The 24,528-nt window shown below is 40.7% G+C and overlaps 1 protein-coding gene across 2 annotated transcripts in view; it reads right to left on the reverse strand.

Moving 5' to 3' along the window:
- ATF7IP2 (activating transcription factor 7 interacting protein 2) overlaps nt 1–24,528 on the reverse strand; it is a 116,982-nt gene that overhangs the window by 15,498 nt on the left and 76,956 nt on the right. For both annotated transcript variants that reach the window (XM_070411562.1, XM_070411561.1), the window contains one exon: nt 24,083–24,237. In XM_070411562.1, the coding sequence (XP_070267663.1) occupies nt 24,083–24,237 (155 nt within the window). The remainder of the gene's footprint in view (nt 1–24,082; nt 24,238–24,528) is intronic.

Raw genomic sequence — 24,528 nt, forward strand, 5'->3', positions numbered from 1 at the left:
TTGATTTTGGGGTGTTGACTTTGTATCCTGCTACATGGACAAATTCATTTATTAAATCGTAGCTTTTTGTTGGAGTCTTTGGGGTTGTTGGGTCGATCCATTTAATATTATGAAATGACCTTTGTGTCTCTTGTGATAGCCTTCATTTTGAAGTTTATTTTGTCAGATGTGAGTTCTATTGTTACTCCAGATTTTCCCCATTTTCAAGGAAAATTTTTTTCCAGCCCTTCACCCTCATCCTGTGTGTATATTTTGTTCTGAGGTGGGTCTCTTGTAGACAGCATAAAGATGGTTCGTGTTTTGTATCCATTCAGCTACCCTATGCCTTTTGATTGGAACATTTAGTCCATTTATATTTAGAGTTATTATTGATAGGTACTTATTTATTGCCATTTCAATTGTGTATGCTTAGGTTTCTCTCTCTCCTCATTACAGCAGTCTAGCATTTTTTGTTATGTTGGTTTGGTGGTGATATACTCCTTTAGCCTTTTTTTTTTTGTCTGGGAAGCTTGTTATTTGACCATCTATTTTTAATGATAGCTTTGCTGGCTATAGTAATCTTGGTCTCAAATCCTTGCTCTCCATTACCTTGAGTACTTCATGCCATCCCCTTCTGGCCTGTAGTGTTTCTGATGAGGAATCAGGTGGCATCATTGTGGGAACTCCTTTGCAGGTAACAGTTTACTTTTGTCTTCCTTCCTTTAAGATTCTCCCTTTAATTTTTGGCATTATAATTATAATGTGTCTGGGCATGGCCCTGTTTCTGTTCGTCATGCTTGAGACTGTGTGCCTCCTGAACTTGTGTAAATCTTTCCTTCACCAGATTAGGTAAGTTTTCTGGCATTATTTCTTCAAACACATTGTCTATCTCTTTCTCCCTTTCTGCCTCTTCTGGCACACCTGCTATCTAATATAGTTATGTTATACATTGTCCCACAGCTCCCTTAAGGTATCCTCCTGTTTTTTAGTTGCTTTTTTTTCTCTTTTTTAAACTAAATCTTTATTGTTCAGATTATTACCATTGTTCCTCTTTTTCCCCCCCATAGCTCTCCTCCACCCAGTTCCCACCCCACCCTCTATCCTTACCCCTCCCACTGTCCTCATCCATAGGTGTACGATTTTTGTCCAGTCTCTTCCTGCACCCCCACACCCCGTTCCCCCCAAGAATTGTCAGTTCACTCCCTTTCCATGCCCCTGGTTCTATTCTATTCAACAGTTTACTCTATTCATCAGATTTATTGATTTGATTTTTAAATTCACTTGTTGATAGATATGTATTTGCTGTTCATAATTTTTATCTTTACCTTTTTCTTCTTCCTCTTCTTAAAGAATACCTTTCAGCATTTCATATAATGCTGGTTTGATGGTGATGAACTCCTTTAGCTTTTTCTTATCTGTGAAGCTCTTTATCTGACCTTCAATTCTGAATGATAGCTTTGCTGGATAAAGTAACCTTGGTTGCAGGTTCTTGCTATTCATCACTTTGAATATTTCTTGCCACTCTCTTCTGGCCTGCAAAGTTTCTGTTGAGAAATCAGCTGACAGTCGTATGGGTATTCCCTTGTAGGTAACTGAGTTTCTTTCTCTTGCTGCTTTTAAGATTCTCTCTTTGTCTTTTGCTCTTGGCATTTTAATTATGATGTGTCTTGGTGTGGTCCTCTTTGGATTCCTTTTGTTTGGGGTTCTCTGCGCTTCCTGGACTTGTAAGTCTATTTCGTTCACCAGGTAGGGGAAGTTTTCTGTCATTATTTCTTCAAATAGGTTTTCAATATCTTGCTCTCTCTCATCTTTTGGCACCCCTATAATTTGGATGTTGGTACGCTTGAAGCTGTCCCAGAGGCTCCTTACACTATCTTCGTATTTTTGGATTCTTTTTTCTTTTTCCTTTTCCAGTTGGGTATTTTTTGTTTCTTCGAATTTCAAATCTTTGACTTGATTCTTGCGATCCTCTTGTCTGCTGTTGGATCTCTGTATATTATTCTTTATTTCAGTCAGTGTATACTTAATTTCTAGTTGGTCTTTTTTAATATCCTCCAGGGTCTCACTAAATTTATCGGCGGTATCCATAAAATTCTTGAACAACCTTATAAAGGTGGTTTTGAATGCTATATCCAGTCGTTTGCTTTCCTCCATTTCTGTCATTTGTGACCTGTTTCTTTGTCTCCACATTTTTTATGCTTCCCTGTGTTGGTGTGGCTTTGTGTGCTAGGTGTCCTGTGCTAGGTGTCCTATAGGGCCCAGTGGCTCAGCTTCCCCAATTACCTGAGGTGGACACTCTTGGGGCACCCCTTTGTGGGCTTTGTGCACAGTCTTGTTGTAGTTAAGCCTTGATTGTCGTAGGTATCACTGGGAGGAATTGACCTCCAGGCCAATTGGCTGTTAGAATCAGCTGTGTCTACAGTGGGAGAACTTTTGTGCTGGAGACACCCTTCTGGGGCAAGACTTGCTTCAGTGGGGCTTTGGTGCTCACTGAGTCTGTCCCCTGAGTGTGTCCCTTATGGATCTGAGGAGTTGTAATCTGGATGGTCCCACTCTGTCCACTGGGTACACTGGCTCTTGGATCTAAGGAGGTGCTAATTTAGCCTGTCTGAGGCTACCCAGCAGGAGCTACAAAGAGATCTGCAGATTCCCCTTCCTTTTTTGTGGTTTGGAGGTGCCCAGATGATGACCAGCTGTGAAGCAATGCAAGCTGCTGTGGGGCCGTTGGCCTTCTCTTGGAAGTTCTGGGTCTGTCTGGCCCACCTGCAGTTTGTTAGGTAATTTTCAGATTGCAAAGGGTCAGGGCATTCATATGCAAAAGCCTCTGCCACAGCCTGGGTGGGGTGGGGTCTCAGGGAATCAACAGGGCGGAGCAAGCAGCTATGGCTGATCCTCAGCCCTGCCTTAAGGGGCCCCGCGTCTCAGCGTCCTGGCAATCGCCGCAAGCACCTTTGAGAGAAAGCCACCCTCAAGTTCCAAGTTCTGCCCGCTGCCAGACAGTCCAGTTTCTCCCCATATGAGTCCTGGGTCCCCAGAGACTTCCTGGAACTGGAGTTCAGAGCAGTCGGGAGCTTGTGACTCCCTCCCAATTGAAAAAGACAGCCGAGTCCTCAGGTGCCAGCCCCTTTCCGCGCACGCTCGAGCCTCCGTACCTCTGCACTTTACTTCCGCAGCTCCTCTGAGTCTCAGTGTGCTTTTCTCTTTCCTTCTAGTTGTAGAATTTCCACTCAGCCAGCCTTCCTGTAGTTCTGGATGATGTCGTTTTGTCTTTTAGCTGTATTTTTGAATTTGTTGTAGGAGGCAGCAATTTCCAGTGTTTACCTATGCCGCCATCTTGGTTTCTCCCTCTGATTGATTTTTTAAACCCTGCCTTCTAATTCACTGATCTGATCCTCAGGTTCTTCTAATTTGTTTTTGATTCCTTACAATGTGTTATTTGTGTTATGTCATTATTTTCCAATGTTCTTTTTCTCATAGTTACTGTATCTTTTTTCATGCTGTTGAGCAGCTTTACCATTATTATTCTAAACTCTTCTTCAGATAAATTTCTATTTCTCCTTGATTTATCTGCTCTTTTGGAGAATTCTCTGGTTCTTTCATTTGGGGGTTCTTCCTTTGTCTCTTCTCTTTGGCTGGCTGACTGGGTATGTGACTATGTAATAGGTAGATCCTATAGGTCTCTCAATCTCTAGTGTGGGACAGTGTCAAACACTGTTTCTGATTAGTTAGATCATTCAAAGAATCAAAGCCTCCAGAGAGCACCTCTGCCTACAGACTGATTAGGACTCTAACTTAAATGGATCCAGGCAATTGTCCTCAGGTATGGTGAGTCTTTTCAAAAGGGTGCGGCAATTGCTTCTCCTGGCTAATTGTTACTTTTAGTCTCTTAAGTGGACTCAGTGCAAGATTTTTTCCAATTGGAAGGGTAAACTGTCTTCCCCCAAGGCAAGGCAAATGTCTGTGTGGGAAAGATGTCCTCCACTGCGAGAAGAAATGACTGATCACAGGAAACGGGGTGTCTGCCTTCTCAGCTCTAACCCCTGAGTCCCGAATCCTGTCTTCTACTCATACAGCTCCAGTCCACTCTGCCCTCCCTCTGCTAGAGCACAAGGTGGGTGGTTTCAAAGGGAATTTTGTGTGTTAGCCCTTTAAGAGGTTGCCTGAAAATTCAGTCATCCCTGGCAGACAGCAACTCTGCTGCTTTTCACAGCCAGATGTTATATGGGTACCCTTCTCAGTTCTGGTGCTCTCTGCTGAGGGGCACAGCTTGGGGATTAGATCCCAGAGTTCTCAGTGGCTACCCTCCACAGCAGAGATCTCTCTCCAGAACTTCAGTTGCTGTCTGTGGGCACCCAGCCAGCCTTTTGTGCATCAGGTCCTCCTACCACTCTTTATGAGGTCTCCACTTTTGGTCCTCGGGTATCAAGGTTCTCTCCAGTGAGTCTAACATTGATTATTCTGGTATTTTTTCTGTATTTTAGTTGTAATTCCTGAGAGCATGTCTGCAGCATCCACTTACTCTGCCACCATTTTTCTCTCCCTAAATAAACACTTCTCAACATGGACATACAGATAGCCAAGAGGAATGTGAAAAAATGCTCAAAGTCACTGATGATCAGAGAGAAGCAAATTCAAAAGACAATGAGGTATCACCTCACACCTGTCAGGATGGCTACCATCAACAAATGACAAGTGCTGGCAAGGATGTGGAGAAAAGGGAATTTTCTCCCCTGCTGGTGGGAATGCAGACTGGTGCAACCATTATGTAAAACAGTATGTAGTTTCCTCAAAAAATTAAATATGTAACTTCCATTTGACCCCACATCTAGGAATATATATCCTAAGTAACCAAAAGCACCAATCAGAAAAAATGTATGCACCCCCATGTCCTTAGCAGCACAGTTTACAATAGCTAAGATCTGGAAACAGCCCAAGTGCCCATCAGTAGATGAGTAGATAAAAAAGCTGTGGTACATTTATACCATGGAATACTATGCAGCAGTAAAAAAAGAAGAATCTCACCCTTTGAGACAGTATGGAGGGACCTGGAGAGTATTCATGCTTAATGAGATAAACCAGTCATAGAAAGACAAGTATCACATGAACTCACTCATATGTGGAATCTAATGAACAAAATAAACTGATGAATGGAGTGGATCCAGAGACATGGAAGCATGGAACAGAGTGTGGAATGTCAAAGGGAAGGCAGGGGAAGGTGGGTGGGTGGGAGGTAATCAACTAAAAACCTTGTAGGCATATATACATAACCCATGGACATAGACAATGTGAAGGAAAACCCCTATTCTGTAAAACTACTGTTTGGAATTCTCTGCTATTCTTTGGATGGCTTCTTATTCTGGAAAAAATAACTTTGCTTTCTAGCTTGCTTGAATAATGGGGGAGATAAACATAGCTGTCTGACCTTGTAGGCCAGAGACTAGATACACCCAATGCCATGCCAGGTGCATTTTTTAATTGATAGAACTGTATAGTTTTCAAGGCCGCCGCCAGCAAGCGCACAAAAAGCTGGCTCTTATATAAAAAGGGAAGTTCTGCCGAAACCGGTTTGGCTCAGTGGATGGAGCGTCAGCCTGCGGACTGAAGGGTCCCGGGTTCGATTCCGGTCAAGGGCATGTGCCTGGGTTGCGGGCACATCCCCAGTGGGGGGTGTGCAGGAGGCAGCTGATCGATGTTTCTCTCTCATCGATGTTTCTGACTCTCTATCTCTCTCCCTTCCTCTCTGTAAAAAATCAATAAAATATATATTAAAAAAAAAAAAAAGGGGGGGGGAAGTTCTGCTTGTAGCTTTGCTTAGAATTTGGATTCATTTCCCTAAGCCCACCAGGGTGAATAAAGTGTAACTCCAAACTCTCAGAGCGCTGTTCGGTTCTTGTCCAGTTTTCCCTTAACAACAATAGGGTGGTAAAGGCCTGGGGGCAGGATAGAGAGGGTCAATGGGGAAACAAAAAACATATATAATACTTTCAACAATAAAGACTTAAAATAAAATAAATTTAAAGAAAGAATATTTGGGAAAGAACCAAGATAGTGACATAGGTAAACAATAGTACTTTCCCCCAACACACACACATCAAAATTATAACTAAAATACAGAACAACCATCATTCAGAACTCCCTGAAATCTATCTGAATGGACTTCCTACAACTAGAGAAGAATAAAGTACACTGAGACTAGTAGGAGGCAGAGAACAGGTTGATCGACACCCACATTTGACATATTTTTAATTGAGTGGGTTAGCTCAGCTGTGGAGGCCTCCGTGAGAAGCAAGGGGTTATAGCCTCACACCAGACTCCCAGTCCATGGTTCCAGAGCTAGAAATAGTAGTCCCCGTAACTTTGGGCTGTAAAAACCAGATGGGATTATGGCTGGGTGACAGAGGCTGTTGGAGACCTAGGGAGATGTTCTTAAAATGGCCCAGGCACAAACTTAATAGGAGTTGATCCCTCTTGGCTCCAGCATCTGGGGTAGAGGATGGGGGGAGGGAGAGACTGATTCAGGTACATATGGAGAGGAACTGGATTGTCTGCCATCAGAGTAAGAACTTGCTCTGGGTGTTTATTCCAAGACAGGGGTGCTTGCAGGGGTCATTGTTCCTATGCTGAAACCTTCCACCTTGCAGAGCTGATTGGCAGCCATATCTGAGCTTCCATCAGCTTGACTCACACTGTTTGCTCAGTTCTGGTGATTCCCTGAGACCACTCCCCACCCAATTTGCAGACCCACGTATATGAATGGCCTATCCTGGCTCATGCTTCAGACATTCCTAAAGTCTCTCAAACAAACACCAGTAGGAATCAGTGTGCTCCACACCTATCAATTAGAGGCCCAAGATCTGGCACTAGCACCAGGTTGCCTTGCTTCACAGCTTGGCCTTGCCTGGGTACTTCTAAGCACAATACAAGTAGCAACCATCTGCAAAAACCCCTGTAGCTGCTGCCAGGTGGCCCCAGGCTGTGACTGACTACAACTCTTGGGAGCCCCCATTGCTAATGCATCTGGTGGACAGTTTAAGACCATACCAGATTACAACACTACACATCCACAAGTGACCACACAAGGGACAGATTCGTGAGCACCAAAGCCGCACTGAAGCATGTTCTGCTCCACAGGAATGTCTCCTGAACATCAGCTCTTCTACTATAGTAGCAGCTGGTCCTCACAGCCAATTGGCCTGGAGGTCAATTCCTTCCAGTGACACCAATAGCAATCAAGACTCAAATACAGCAAGAATGTGCACACAGCCCACACAGGAGTGCACCTAAAGTGTCCAGCTCAGGTCACAATGAGGAGGTTGAGCCACTGAGCCCTACAGGACACCTACTACACAAGGCAACTCTACCAATTTTAGGAGACATAACCACTCTACCTAATACACAGAAACAAACACTGGGAAACAGCCAAAATGGGGAGACAAAGAAACATCATAAATGAAAGAAATCTTCAAAAAAGACTTAAATAAATGAAACCAAGCAAATTATAAGATACAGAGTTCAAAACAATAGTTATAAGGAGGCTCAATCTTTTTTTTTTTTTTTTATATTTTATTGATTTTTCACAGAGAGGAAGGAAGAGAGATAGAGAGTTAGAAACATCGATGAGAGAGAAACATCGATCAGCTGCCTCCTGCACATCTCCTACTGGGGATATGCCCGCAACCAAGGTACATGCCCTTGACCGGAATCGAACCTGGGACCTTTCGGTCCACAGGCCGACGCTCTATCCACTGAGCCAAACCGGTTTCGGCGGGAGGCTCAATCTTAATGAGAGCTTCAAGGGACATAGTGAGACCTTAAAGAATGTTAGTGAGAATTTAAAAAACACGAAAAAGGTCCAGTCAGAAATGAAGGATACACTGAGAAGAAGAAGAATTTATAAGGAGTCAACAGTAAAGTAGAAGATGCTGAGAATCAAATCAACAATCTGCAATATGAGGAAGCAAAAAAAAAAAAAAAACAACAAAAAAGACCCAATCAGAAGAGTACAAAGAAAAAATAACCCAAAAATATGAAGATAGTGTAAGTAGTCTTTGAGACAACTTCAAGCGTACAACATTAGCATTGGGGTGGTGGTGGGGGGGAGGGAGATGCCACGATAAGAATAGAGATAGCAAGATATAGAACACCTATTTGAAGACATAATGACAAAAAACTTCCCCTACCTGGGCAAAGAAATAGACTTACATATCCAGGAAGTGCAGAGTCCCAAACAAGAAGAACTCAAAGAGGCCCATACCAAGACACATCATAATTAAAATGACAAAGTTTAAAGACAAAGAATCTTAAAAGCAGGAACAGAAAAGCAATTAGTAACCTACAAGGGAGTGCCTTTTTGTCAGCTGATTACTCAACAAAAACTTTGCAGGCCAGAAGGGAGTGACAAGAAATATTCAAAGTGATGAATATCAAGGACCTACAACCAATATTATCCTACCCAGCAAAATTATCATTTAGAATTAAATGTCAGATAAAACTAACCTTCATAGACAAATAAAAGTTAAAGGCGTTCACCACTATCAAACCAGTATTACATGAAATGTGAAGGGTATTACTTAAGAAGAGAAATAAGAAGAAGAGGAGGAGGAAGGAGGAGGAGGAGGGGAAGGAAAAAAAAAAAGGAGGAGAATTTAAGAGGAGGAGGAGGAGGAGGAAGAGAAAAAAAGATGAAAAATGTGAACAATATAATGACAATAAATACATATCTATCAACAATGGTAAATCAAAATCAAAATAAATGAACAAGAAACCTAATGAACAAAATAAACTGATGAATGAAATAGAACCAGAGGCATGCAAATATGCAACAGACTGACAAATCTCAGAGGGAAGTGGAGAGGGGGGCAGGAGAAATTAACCAAAGATTTTATATGCATATATGCATCACTTATGACACAGAGAAAGGGAATGGGGACATTGGTAATGCTGTCAACAATAAAGATTATTATTTTTTTAAAATCTTGACATGAATTTCATTAAGTCCATAAACCTGCTAAATGAAATTTTCTATATCATTTTCTTATAGATGTTCTTAATTTTTAGCTTTTGCATTTAGATCCATTTCAAGCTATTTTTGCTTATGGTGTGAGATAAGAGTCAAGGTTTACTTTACCTCTCTGGTTATTTCAACATTTGTTGAAAATACTATCTTTTCACCATTAAATGACTTTGGAATCTTTGCTGAAAAGCAATGGGCTATAAGTATACTTTCTAATCTGTCCATTGATCTATCCTAATCCAACACCATTGTCTTAATTACTATAATTTGAAATTAAGACTTGAACTGAGGTAGTTTAAGTCATCTAACTTTCTTTTTTTTATATTTTATCGATTTTTTTTTACAGAGAGAAAGGAAGAGGGATAGAAAGCTAGAAACATTGATGAGAAACATCAATTCAGCTGCCTCCTGCACACTCTCCATTGGGGATGCCTGCAACCAAGGTACATGCCCTTGACCGGAATCGAACCTGGGACCCCTCAGTCTGCAGGCCGATGCTTTATCCACTGAGCCAAACCAGTTAGGGCTGTTTTTCTTTTATAACATTGTTTTCATCATCTATGTTTTTTCCATTTCATGTAAGTTTTCAACGGGATTGTTACTTTCTATAAAAAATGATGCCAGGATTTTGATTGAGATTACTTAGAATGTACAGTACAATTTGGGTGAAGTGACAAAGAATTTTCTGATTTGTGAACATGCTGTAACTCACTATATATTTAGGTCTTCTATAATTTCTCTCAGCTATATTTTATACTTTAAAAATTAATAAACTTTTAAAAAGCAGATTAGGTTTATAGCAAAAGTGAGTGAAAAGTTCTTAGAGTTCCCTTATACTCTTCCTCCCCACCCTCCTACACTATCAAAATCCTGTACCAAAGTGGTATGCTTGTTACAGCTGATGAACCTACACTGAAACATCATTATCACCCAAAGTCCATAGTTTACAATAAGGTTCACTTTTTTTTTCCTTTCATTTTTCTTTTTTGTTATTAATCCTCACACAAGGATATTTTTCCATCGATTTTTAGGGAGAGTAGAAGACAGAGGGAAACATCGATGTGAGAGAAACACATTAATTTGTTGCCTCCTGCATAAGCCCAACCAGGGCCTGGACTAGGAAGGAGCCTCCAACCAAGATATGTGCCCTTGACTGGAATCAAACACGGGACCCTTTGGTCCACAAGCTGACGTTCTATCCACTGAGCAAGACCGGCTAGGGCAAGGTTCACTCTTAATGTTGTACATTCTATAGGTTTGACCTATGTATAATGACATGTATCCATCATTAAAGTATCATACAGAATAGTTTCACTGCCCTAAAAACCCCATGCTCTGACTATTCATCTTTCTCCAACATCTGATCTTTTTATTGTCTCCGTAGTTTAGCCTTTTTAAAATGTCATATGTTGGAATCATACAGTATGTAGATTTCTCAGTTTAGCTTCACTTAGTAATATGCATGTCTTTTCAAAGCTTGATAGCTCATTTCTTTCTTTTTGTTAACACACTATTAATATTCCATTGTCTAAATGTACCACAGGTTGTCCATCCATTCACCTACTGAAAGACATCTTGGTTGTTTCCAAGTTTTGGCAATTATAACTAAAACTCCATTTGATATTCCATTTTCTCTCCTTTCTTCACATATCAATTACACTTCTTTTCGAGTGGGTGCTCTAGAGTTTGCAATACACATACTTTTACAACTAATGCAAGTCCACATTCATATATAACATTGTACTATTTAGAAACAGGCCTTTAGTAATGTAGTAGTAAGATGTGGGGGGATGGGAAATATTCTACTAGTTCCATCATTGGGTTTCCGTCTCTTGGTGAGTCTGTGTCCAGTAACATGAACTTCATTATTCTCCCTCAATCCCTCCCAACCTGTCCTGAGGTGATAGTTTCACTAGAGGGGATTAGAGTTGGGTATTTTCCTTCCTTCATGTAGAAGGCTACAGGGAGCAGAAGTAGGGTATTTCCTTTCTCCTAGGTAGGTTAAGCTCTGATAATAGTTTTTCCTATGAGCAGGCCGTGTTAAGACAGACCTCTGGCTGGGGTCTTCCAAAAAGTTCCTTTTACCTTCCACCTGTGGGAAACATGAGAGGGTTTTTCTCCAATATTCACTGGATAGACTTGGAGACCTATTGGAGGTTAAACTCACAAGACTGTGGGGTCCCCCTATAACTGTCCTCCAACCCCCAGAGTTTTAGATTTTCGTACCTCCACACTAGATCTCAAGGAGGTTTCTGTTCCAATTCCAGTAGGTTGTGATTATGTTTCTGCCTGTTTGTCTCTCCAATATGGGGGGCAGTAGTTTGCCCTGCGACCCTACTTCTCTGATGAATCTAAGAAGAGTTGATACTTTCAGTTTATTCAGCTTTTCAATTATTGTTAAAATAGAGTGGTAACTACTCCTTTATATGCTGGACCAGAAACCTGAAGCTACTTTGTAGTTTTGAAGTGAGGTTTATAGATGAATTGGCAATTTTATTCCTATCTACACTAATAAAAGACAAACATGCAAATTGACTGTACCTTCGCTACACCTTAAGCCACGTCCACCAGTTAATCAGAGCGACTATATGCAAATTAACCCAACCAAGATGGCGGCCGGCAGCCACGGAGCTGGAGCAAACAGGAGGCTTGGTTACCTTAGTGATGGAGGAAGCCAAGCCTCCCATCTGCCACGGCAGGCTCTGAGCTCTACTCAAGGCAACAAAGTTTCAATTATAGAAGATAAAGAAACCCCAGATACCTGCTTTCAGCTGGCTGTGGCCACGGAGCTGGAGTGAGCAGGAGGCTTGGGTTGCCCCTGGTGATGGAGGAAGCCAAGCTTCCCGCCCGCCCACCATGGCCGGCTCTGAGCTCCACTCAAGGCTACAAAGTTTCAATTATACAAGGTAAATAAACCCCAGAATAAAAATAAAAAGGAAAAAGGAGAGGCTGGGAGCTTCTGTCGCCCGGGGGCTTGGCCAGCCTGAAAACGGCCCTCAGCCCCTCACCCAGGCTGGCCAGGCACCCCAGCGGGACCCCGACCCTGATCCAGGACACCCTTCAGGGCAAACTACCCAGCCCCCACCCGTGCACCAGGCCTCTATCCTATATAATAAAGGGGTAATATGCAAATTGACCCTAACAGCAAAATGACTGGGAATGACTGATTGCTATGACACACTGACCATCAGGGGGCAGACGCTCAATGCAGGAGCTGTCCCCTGGTGGTCAGTGTGCTCCTACAGGGGGAGCTCTGCTCAGCCACAAACCAGGCTGATCGCTGCCAGCACAACAGTGCTGGCGGGAGCCTCTCCCACCTCCTCAGCATCACTAAGGATGTCCGACTGCAGCTTAGGTCTGCTCCCTGCTGGTAAGTGGACATCCCCCGAGGGCTGCCGGGCTGCCGGGCTGCCAGAGGGAAGTCTGACTGCCATCTTGGGCCCGATCCCCCAGGGGGGTGGACCTAAGCCAGCAGGTGGTCACCCCCCGAGGGGTCACAGACTGCAAGAGGGCATAGGCCGGGCTGAGGGACCCTCCCAATTGCACAAATTTTTGTGCACCAGGCCTTTAGTGTATAATAAAAGGGTAATATACAAACAGACTGAATGGGAGAACCAAACAACGAATCAAAGAGTGATATGGTAATGATATGCTAAGGATACTCAACCGCTTGCTATGACATGCACTGACCACCAGGGGACATCAACTGGTTGACCAGTTGCTATTACATACACTGACCACCAGGGGCAGATGCTCCAACTGGTAGGTTAACTTGCTGCTGGTGTCCAGCCCTGGAGCCCTCCTACAGTCCCACCCCAGCTCAATCGTGCACCAGTGGGGTCCCTCAGCCTGAACTGCGCCCTCTCGAAATCCAGGACCCCTTGGGGGATGTTAGAGAGCTGGTTTCAGCCTGATCCCGCAGGCCACTCCCCTGGGAAAGGCGCCAGACGCAGGGCTCATGGCTGATGAGAGCTGCTGTGCCAGTGCAAGCTGCTCCCAATCGGGACTGATTAGGTGCCAGCCTGCGCGGCAGGCACAGTGGGGCTGGGATGAGCGGGAGCAGTAGGTAGGAAATGTAGGTGGCATTGGACTGCGGGTTTCGGCTCGATCCCTGCAGGCCACCTAGAGGGACCCCACCCATGCATGAATTCGTGCACCGGGCCTCTAGTTCTTTGATATTATTTTAAATGATGCCCGATGCACGAAATTCATGCAAGATTAGGCCTTCGTTACCCCGGCTGCCAGCACCGGCTTTCCTCTGGCACCCGGGACCCTGGCTTCGTCTGAAAGGATGTCTGGTCTAATTAGCACATTACACTTTTATTATACAGGATTGATCCAGAGTGGAAGAGAGATGGAGAATGGCTGCCTTCTGCTTGTGCCCCAAATAGGGATTGAGCCCGCAACCCAGGCTTATGTCCTGATTAGAAACAGAACTGTGACCTCCTGGTTCATAGGTCGAAGCTCAACCACTAAGCCATTCTGGCTGGGCTCCTTTAACATTGTAGTGCAGGTCTGCTGCTGACATATTCTCTTCACCTTTTTTTAGTGCGATAAATCCTTTTATCCTCTACATGTCTGAAATATATTTTCACCGAGTATAGAAATTTGAATGAACAGTTTTTCTTTTAATGTTTTAGTGATGTTTCTCCATTTCTATACTGTAGAGATGTCTTTTAGTTTGTAAATTTATGGTTACAGCTGATCTGTTGTTCCTTTATATATGTAACTAGTGGCCTGGTGGATGAAATTCATGCACATTAAAAGGGGATTAATTAGAGGAAATATTTTAATATTGCTATTTGTCCTTTCTTTATAATAGAAGTGTCAGAGATGAAAGAAAATTAGTAAAATGTACATGAAAATCTTCCTCCTATCAGAGTCTGGGGTGCCCTGCAGGACCCAGAGTCAAGTCCCTGCACACCTGCAGCGCCTTAAAATTACGTGAGTCCCAGATCCAGCTGGTCCAACCCTTGTCAAGATCCACCGGGCGGAGGGCGCAGCCTCAGGGCCCCCGTTAAGCCCCACCAGGCAGGGGCACGGACTAAGGTCCCTCAGCCCAGTGCCAGGACAGGTGGTGCGGCTTGAGGTCCCCCATCAAGCCCTGCCAGGCAGAAGGAGTGGCCTGAAGTACCCTGTCCCGGTGCTGGGGGCACAGACTGAGGTCCCTTGTCAAGCCCTGCTGGCCAGGGGACACAGCCTGAAATTCCCTATCAAGCCTGCCAAACAAGGGTCGCAGTCTGAAATCCTGTCAAGCCCTGCGAGGCGGGGAGGGGGGAAGGGCAGCCTCAGTTACCCCATCGAGATCCTCTGGGCGGGGAGGCACAGCCTCAGGTAACCTTTCTCCTTTGTATTTCTGTAAACATTTCTTCATGAGAAATTCAATGCAAGACTTATTTTTTTAGACAATATTAATGCTTCATTCATTCAATCAATATTGGGGAAGTGGTCTGCTCTTGGGTGCCTTAGACCTTGACATTTACTTTTCATCTTTGGAAATGACTGTACTTAAAGATATTTTTTTCGTATTTAAGCAATATCCTTCTTTATAAAATATGTGTTCTGGTCCATAAGCTTTCTCTCCTATTAACTTCTTTAGCTCAGCTGTTACTGCCTTTCACTTTCTAAAAAGAAAAATGCATAAACATCTAACTCCAACCATTATTACAGATAGAAAGTTAGTAATGGTTTTAATTCCTTCAATACTTGGGCTACCAGACAAAACAATTAACATATCATTTTCTAAAAATTTAAAATAACGTATATATATGTATAGGGAAACTTTGTATGTAGAATTGTCATGCTGTATCTTTACCTCCTTGACACACTTGAACAATTTGAAAAGCTATATTAAAATTTTTCTCTAGCAAAAGGAAAATGGAAAGATCTGGTTGAAGAGATTACAATGCTGTGGTGGAAGCCAGGACCTAAGGAAAGGAACTAAGATCCCAGAAAGGAGGGCATAGAGAAGTAGATGAGACACTTGCCACTAGTATTCCTCTTAAGGCTCTTGTAAAGCCATTTAGGAATCTAAGAAGCCAACCAGAAAGTGGCTGAAGTCACAGTGAACTATACAGGGGAGATAAAAATTGAAATACAAGACCAGCAATAGAGGGGAAGACACAGGAAATACCCCAGGCTTCTCGATGCAACTCTTGAAAGGTTATATTATAGAGATAGGGAAAAATCAGAATAGACCTTGTCTTACAAAGATTGCAATCAGCCTCCATTCTGCTCCATTCTCTATTGGATTGAAAAGTTGTTTGATTTATCTACTGCTTTATAAGTCTATTGGAGACAGCATATATATGGGTCATGTTTTCTTATTCATTCAGTCACCCTTTGTCTTTTGACTAGAGCATTTAATCCATTTACATTTAAGGTTATTATTGATACATATTTATTTGTTGCCATTTTTATTTTCTTTATGCCTATGATTCCCCTTTTCTTCTTCTTAAAATAGTCTCAACATTTCTTGCATTGCTGGTTTTATGGTAACGTACTCCTTTACCCTTTTTTTCTTTAAGTTTTTTATTTCTCCTTCAATTTTAAATGATACCCTTGCTTTTCATTACGTTCAGTACTTTATACCACTCCCTTGGCCTGAAGTATATCTATTGAGAAGTTAGCTGACATGCTAATGGGAACCCCTTTGTAGGTAATTTTCTGTCTCTTTCTGCCTTTAAGAGACATTTGCCATTTTAACACATTGAGAATGGATCACAAGAATTCTTGTGTTTTCTGTTCTAAGGCTTGTGGCCAATCACAAGAACTCTATAAAGAGATATTAGCTTGTAAGAACATGTAATAACTTGAAAATGCAAAGCGTATTTAATTTTAAAGTGTGTCTTTAATATTAATGTAAAACATTTTTTGTACTCGTTCAATAGAAACTTATCTGGCCACTGGGTAGATAGCAATAAAACTAACGGTCCACAATGTGTTAATTATGATCTAGGTGTGGGTCTCTTGGTACATCTTGATTGGGGTTCTCCAGGCCTACTGAACTTGTGTGACATTTTCCTTCACCAGGTTGGAGAACTTTTCTGTCATTGTTTCCTTAAACAGGTTTTCGGTTACTTGTTCACCCATTTTCCCTTGTAGTATTCCTATAATGTGGGTGTTGTTACATTTCATGTTATCCCAGAGCTCCATTAAGCTATCTTCGTGCTTTTTAATTATTTTTTCTATTTGCTACTCTAGTTGGGTATTTATTTCTACCTGTCTTCCCAATCTGATTCGATCTTCAAACAATCTACTTTTAATACCTTATAATATGTTCTTGATATCAGATAAATTATTCTTTATTTCTGTCTGGTTCTTATTCGTGGACCCTACTTCCTTTTTCAAACTGTTGTAATTTGCACTAAGTTCCTCAAGCATCTTTATAACCATTGCTTTGAACTCTATGTCTGATAGCTTACTCACCAGCATTTCATGTATTTATTTTTCTGGAGATTCCTTCTTTTCTCTCATTTGGCGGTTGTTTCTTTGTGTATCTATTTTAGCTGTATCTTTGTACTTGCTTCTTTGTATTAGATAGACTTGTTATGCCTCCCAGTATTTGTGTGCTGGCCTAATACAGAAAGTGTCTTGAGATGTCTAGTGGTGCAGGCTCTTTGTTCACCTGAGCTGGATGCTCTAGGAATGCCCTTTGTGTGTGTTATTTGGGCTCTTCTGTTGTAATTGGGATTTCATTATTGATATCCTGTTCATGGGAAGGATTTCTCCTTCAACTTACTGCAACTGAGGTTCAACCCCTACGTCGTTGTGCCAGCTGTTATATGGGTGCTGACAAAACGAAGTAAGACACAACAGGTCCAAAACAAAAACACCACAAATATCAAACTACTCAATGCAGTAACAACAGGAAAGACTACAAAGGAAAAAGAAGAGAAAAACAAGCAAAGAAAAAATAAAAAGAATACTAAAAGACACACAACCAAAGACTCAGAGGGGATATAAAGAAAAGGGGAGAGCCGAACTGGTTTGGCTCAGTGGCTAGAGCGTCGGCCTACGGACTCAAGGGTCCCAGGTTCGATTCCGGTCAAGGGCATGTACCTTGGTTGTGGGCACATCCCCAGTGTGGGGTGTGCAGAAGGCAGCTGATCGATCTCTCTCATCGATGTTCCTAACTCTCTGTCCCTCTCCCTTCTTCTGTATAAAAAAATCAATAAAATATATTAAAAAAAAAAAAAGAAAAGAAAAGGGGAGAAAGAAGAAGCCAAAAAGATGACTATATTGAAGTAAGGAGGAAGCTAAAAAAAACTTGTACAGGAGAAAAAAGAGGAAACAAAAGAAGTGAAATAATGAGATTAAAACATAGTAAAAATGGGTATATTAAGATACAGATAAGTAAAATGCAAAAGAAATGAAAAAAAGAGAAAACAACAAAATAATAATAATAATAACTGTAAGAAGAACAGAATCAAAGGAAAGAAATTAGAGATTGCAATAAAAAAAAAGGAAGAAAAAGGGTCATAAAACAAGCAAGCAACAAAAAATCCAATCACACCGACCTCTCCCCCAAAATTCAATCACACACACTCCTAGCCATTGCGCACCCCCTTCTTCAAGATAGCAAGATTTCCAAGCTAGAGCCACATCTGCCTGGGGAGTGCCTGTGGTGGTAGCAGGGGTTCTTTCTGCAAGTGAGCCTTTCAGCCTGTCTCAGAGACACCTGTGAGATCTGTTACACACACACACACACACACACACACACACACACACACACACACACACGTCCAAACCCTTCCCTCTCACTTATTTATATTCTCTCCCTTACTCCAAAGTCAAGCCAGCGACCATGCCGAATCTCCACATTGTCTCAACAAAAAAAGAAAAAAACAAATAAGAATAATAATAAGAATGGCCTGTCTTCTTATTATCTTTAGTATTTTTTGTGAGATTTAAAATAATGTAAAATAAATGCTTGAAAACTCAAAGAATGAGGTGTAGTAAGTTGAGCTGAAGTATTCTAAGGTTAGTAAGAATTGTGTACAAAATGGTGAAAGTAGTAATTCATATTAGACTCTAATATTAGAATCAAGAATCCATTTCATGATCTTTAGGATAACTTCTCAAGAAACAATTAAAGATGTATAATTAACAAGGTAATGGGGAAAAGATAAAAAAAATCCATATAATTCTAAAATAGAGACAAACACACATAGGGAGAAAGGGCCATAAAATAGATGGGACAAATAGAAAACAAAGAGTAAGACTGTAGTTATAAACTTACATATATAAGTAAGATTATGTAAAACATAAATAATCTAAATTCCCTAACTAATAATTACTTTCAAATTGAATTAAAAATACCCAGGAGGTGTGATTCAGTAGTGAGCATTGACTCGAGAACCAAGAAGTCATGAACCTAATGTGTCCAGGTGCCAGGACAGATATCACAAACTCCTTCATTTTTAACATATTAACTGTTCCTGTACCCACCTAAGTATGTGTCTATCATTTTATTTTTTATCCAATCCCAGGGGTTTCCCTGCTTTACTTTCTCCTGCCTCTCTTATCTATCACCAATAGATTTCATGTAACCTACCTATGTCCCTTCCTTTGCAATCTATAAATATAGATGAGAGGACACCATTCTATGGAGCATTTTCCCAATCCATTGAGATACTGCTTCCTGGCAATTGTCGTCCATTTGGCTCAAACTCACAAAAATTCTTAAATAAAAAAAAGAAGGTCACTTGATTGATTCCTGGTCAGGGCACATGCCTGAGTAGCAGGCTAGATTCCTAATAGGGAGTCTATGCAGGGGACAGCCAATCGATGTTTCTCTCTCATCAATGTTTCTATCAATCCCTCTCCCTTCTTCTCTAATATCAATAAAAATGTTTTTTTTTTAAAGAACATGTTCAGTTTAATAAATAAAACTAGCACCCACATAGCCACCACTCAGGTAAATACATTTGAAATTATCAGCACTTCAGAAATCTGTATGCTTGTATCAAAATCTCCTCCAAAAATAGCATTTCTGATATTTTCTTGTTTTATTCTCTGGATCCCTAAGTGATATGTGTATTTCCCTGGCTATTTTTGAATTTCATTTGAATGAAATCATATTATTCTTTCATATCTGCTTTTCAATAATGTTTTGTGGGAGAAACTTTATACTGTTGCATGTGACTGCAGTTCTTTCATTTTTATAATATACAGAATCCCACTACATAACTTACTGCAATTTATTTTTCTTTTAGAATGTGATGGACATTTTTTTCCCTGCCAGCTTTTAACTATTATTGAAAATGCTGCTAATAAACATTAGTGTGTGTGTGTGTGTGTGTGTGTGTATCCTATTGCATATGTGTACATGTCCCTAACTAAGGTACATATCAAGTGATGGAACTGCTAGAATCCTATATAATAAAAGCCTAATATGCTAAGTATCTGGTCATCCGATCAAAGCCTAACATGCTAATGATATGCTAAGGCTGCTCAACAGCTCTCTATGACGTGCACTGATCACCAGGGGGCAGTCGACCAATCTCTATGATGTATACTGACCACCAGAGGGTAGACACTCCGACTGGTAGGTTAGCTTGCTGCTGGAGTCTGGCCAATCAGGACTGAGTGAGACACACCTGAAACCTTCCCATGGTCCCTCCCCGGCTGGCTAATTTCCCACATCCCTCCCCGGCCCCGTTTGTGCACCGGTGGGATCCCTAGGCCTGGTCTGTGCCTTCTCACAATCTGGGATCCCTCGGAGGATGTCGGAGATCCGGTTTTGGCCCGATCCCATAAGCCAGGCCGAGGGACCCCGCAGGTGCACGAATTTGTGCACCGGGCCTCTAGTTTTCAGTATTTCTAGATAATGCTCCCCCCCTTAAAAATACTATACCAATTTACTCACCCAACAACAAAATCCTACATAATAAAAGCCTAATATACTAAGTGTCTGGTTGTCCATTCAACCAATCAAACCATAATATGCTAATAGTATGCTAAGGCTGCTCAACCACTCGCTATGACGTGCACTGACCACCATGGGGGAGTCGCTCCAACCAGTAGGTTAGCTTGCTGCTGGGGTATACCTGATTGGGACTGAGTGAGACAGATGGGTTGGACACACACTGCAGCCCTCCCTCGGTACCTCCTCAGCTGGCCAACCTCCCGCGTCCCTCCCTGGCCCCAATTGTGCACTGGTGGGTCCCTTGGCCTGGACTGCACCCTCTCACAATCTGGGAACCCTCAGGGAATGTCAAGAGAGCTGGTTTCGGCCCGATCCCACAGGCCAGGATGAGGGACCCCACTGGTGCATGAATTCGTGTACTGGGCCTCTAGTATTAAATAAAACCAATTCCTTTTATTTCAAAATCTCACCTATATCTGGTATTGTTAGATTTTAAAGTGTTTTACCTTTCCTCACCTGAAAGGAAATGGTATCAAAATATGTTTTCAATCTCTATTTCCCCAAATTACCAATGAAGAGAGCATCTTTCATATGTTTACTGTCCATCTGGAATTCCTCTTTGTGAAGTAGATGTATAAGACTTTTGTCCATTTTTCCTTGTGTATTATCTGCTTTTACTCATTGATATGTTGAAGTTATATATATATATATATATATATATATATATATATACACATATATATATATATACATACACACACACACACACATATATATAATCTCCTGAGTACTAATCCTATACAGGTTATATGTGCTATGAGTAGCATCTTTTACTTGATGGCTTGTCTTCTCATTATCTTTATCATGCCTTTTGAATAAAAGAAGTTTCTAATTTTAAAATGGTAAAATTGATCATTTACTTTTATGCACCAAGGGTACTTGTGTCTTAAGAAATCTTATTTGAAGTTCATGAAGACATTCCTTTATATTTCACCCAACATGAATAGCAAATTAACAACTCCATTTACTGAAAGACAATCATTTCCCAAATGATCTGCCAAATAATCGCCATCACATACATACATGTATATGATAGGTTTCTAGACTCTGCTGCACTACTCTACTTGGCAATATCACATTATCCTATACTTACCAATATAACAATATCCTAATTACAGCAGTTTTGTAATGTTCTGACATCTGATGGCAATTCCTTCCATTTTGTTCTCTACTTAAAGGATATCTTGGCCTCTTAACCTATTGCATTTACATATACATTTTAGAATCAAATCAGCTTGTCAAGTTCCACAAAATTACACACTGAAAAACTGATCGAAATGGTATTCTATAAATTAAACAGAAGTAAAAACATTTTATAATACTACGTTGTCCAAACCATAAACACACTTTCTCCATTTTTTTCTTTAATATCTAAGTTCTGTCAATTTCTTCAGTCACTACATGTCTTATTAAATGTATTTCTAGGTACCTTATTTAGTTGGTGCCATTGGCATTCTTAAAAATTTCATTTACTAATTGTTTATATCTGATATATAGTAACACAAATGATTACTTATACATTTGAGTATAGCAATCTTGCTAAAATCTTAATCCTAATAATTTAACTGTAAATGCCTTTGGATTTCCTACATACATACACTGAATCATCCCAAAATAGTAATATGTATTGTTCCTTCTTTTTGAATCCTTTTTAATTTAAAATTTTTTTTTGCATTGTTGCATAAGGCAAGATATCTGGTATAATGTTAGAAGTGGTGACAGCAAGCATTGCTTTATTTTGTATCCCAATGAAATATTCCCAATATTTCACCATCAGATTTGTTTTAGGGTTTTTGTAGACGCTCTTTTTCCTATATTTATTGTAAACTTATTATTCTTCTCTTGGCAAATTACATTAATTTTTTGTTTTTGAACCAGTATTCCTGGGACAAACTCAACTTCTATGGATTGCTGATCTTGGTTTACTAGTATCTTGTTTAGAATATCTGCATTTATTTCATGGGTAAAAGTGGACTATAATTTTCCATTTCTGTAAAATTATCACAGTAATACTAGATTTTAGTATCTAGTCTCATAAAATGAACTGAAGAATATTCCCTCTTTTTTATTCTTTGGAATACAGTAAGTCCTCTTAAAATCATCAATAGGTTTTGTGACTTTAAGCAAAAAACTGTAACAAAACCAATTTTACAATAGGCTAACTGATATAAACAAAATTAAATTTTTACAGCATCTTGTTAACATAATAAGGAAATGGTTAAATGAAATGCTGTTATTTAAGGATATGCTGTAGTTTAAAATTGATGGTGTTTCTTCCTTAAATCCTATATAATGAAGAGGTAATATACAAATTAACCCTCACACCCTCACAAGATGGCTGCCTATGACCAGGCTGGCAGGGGGGTTAGTGAGGGACCACCAAACAACTGAATAAGCAGGCTGTGTGGGGCGACCAGGCTGGTGGGTTAGTGAGGGACAATGAAACAACTGAACAGCAGGCTGTGTGGGGTGACCAGGTTGGCATGAGGGTTAGTGAGGAATGACCAAACGACTGAACAGCAGGCTGCATGGGGCAACCAGGCCGGCGGGGGGGGTCGTGAGGGGCGACCAGGCTGGCAGTGGGGGAGGGGGGGGGGAGTTGGGGATGACCAGGCCAGCAGGGAGATAGTTGGGGGTGACAAGGCGGGCAGGGGGGCAGGTAGGAACAACCAGTTAGGCAGACAGGTGAGCGATTAGGAGCCAGCAGTCCAGGATTGTGAGAGGGATGTCCGACTGCCGGTTTAGGCCCAATCGCCAGGATCGGGCCTAAACCAGCATTTGGACATCTCCCGAAGGGTCCTGGATTGGAGAGGGTGCAGGCTGGTCGGAGGGGTCCCCCCGCCCGTGCATGAATTTCATGCACTGGGCCTCTAGTGTGTTATAAAACTCAACCCTGAACTCATCCATCAGGGTCAAGTTACACATTTGTGTCACCTATTCTCACACTTTCCAAGAGCTGAGAGTGCTGCCTAAAACAGTTTCATAAACTGTAGGTTCTTTACTCATTATGGTAGAGCTAAGGTGTATTTTTCATATGATAGATATAATCCATGGATAAATTTGACATATTAGTCAATAAATGCTATTTTTTAATGGTGTCTTGTCTTCATTTTTTTCATTTATCAGCATTTTTCTTTTTTGTCACTTTATGAGGTTTAACACGTGTCAACAAATGGAAACCACAAAGACTCACTGAAATGTGACTCCTGCCTTCACTAACAAATAAGTGCCTTTTTCACAGCAGCTTCTTGGCTTTAAAGTAAAATGTGGGCCTCAACATCCTGGGGAATATTAGTTTCCCCCCCCAAAGAGTCAAATCTGCATGTTTATTGCCAAACATGAAGAATTTACTTCTAATAGTATAGATCAGTACTGTATGAATAGTTATTTGGAGCAAAGGGTGTGTTCTTCAAACAAAGGCCATCATTTAATTTGGTTATATAGCTTCCCCTTTTTAAAAGCTGAGGTATAATTTAACATATAAAAACAAAACCTTAAGACATTTTAAGGAATAAATGTCAAGTATAAACCAGTAATATTATAAAGATCCAAACAGTTAAGAATCACTAGTGAAGAGAAAATAATTAATTAAAATGCACCCCTACCCGTTTGAAAATCCAGGCCAGAATCACTAATCATGTTTCTTTGTTAAACTAAAGTACTTCTCTCTGAGCCCAAATCTTTTAGACTAGATTGAAGATAAGGTGTCTCATCCACTCTGTGACTCAATTATGCAAGTAATTTCACCTATTCACTCTAATTTGAAGTTATCATAATACTTTCAACATGTTTAATTTTAGGCACTTTTCCCTAGTCTTACTCCTCTGTTTAATTCTTTTTAAACCACTGTTTCATAAGGCCTTGTCTTTTTCAAGTATAGCATTGGAAACTACTTAAGTGCTCCAGTTGACCATCCAGTCACCATAGGAAACATAGAAAGCATCACAATAAAACCTGACACCTAACCAATTGCAAGTTTTACTTAGTATAAAACAACAATAAAAGCTTTGGAGAACCAATTCAATTCCTTCATAATAAACAAATTTTTTAATATAAAATATGAAGCTTTAAGCTATTTTATGCTTAACTGACAAAAGGGTACATGTTTACAAACATCTATTTAGATAAGTAAGTTTATGCATTTATGTGGAAATGCCTACCTTTCAGAAACAGCCTCATCACGATCCTGTGACAAATCGATCTTTTCAATTGCTTTTTCTGAAGGGTTAGAAGGTCCAGAGTTCACAGGAGCCTTTCTTTCATCTAGACTATTAACTGGGTTCTTATCCAAATTCAGAGTCTCTGAATTTGCAACCTGTTAATTGGGAAAGGTAAAGGCAGATGAGGGGAGGGTTAGGAATTGTCTTCTTCCACATAAAACTGATGACAGGTAAAATTTAACTTAGAAACTTTTCTCAAAATAGCCTCGCATACAGATGGCAAAACATATATTAAATTATATGTATTTCAATAGCTAATGATAATGACTGCTGTTTTTGTAAAAATGAATTTTAAAAAATACTTCAAAGAAATAAAAATAATGATAGTACAACTTAACTTCCCAGCTTAAATGGAAGGAAGGAAAAACAAACATCTAAGTTAGCGA

Source organism: Myotis yumanensis, unplaced genomic scaffold (genome assembly GCF_028538775.1).
Source record: "Myotis yumanensis isolate MYYU_CA2020_CCGP unplaced genomic scaffold, mMyoYum1.0.hap1 SCAF_4, whole genome shotgun sequence".
Classification (NCBI taxonomy): Eukaryota; Metazoa; Chordata; class Mammalia; order Chiroptera; family Vespertilionidae; genus Myotis; species Myotis yumanensis.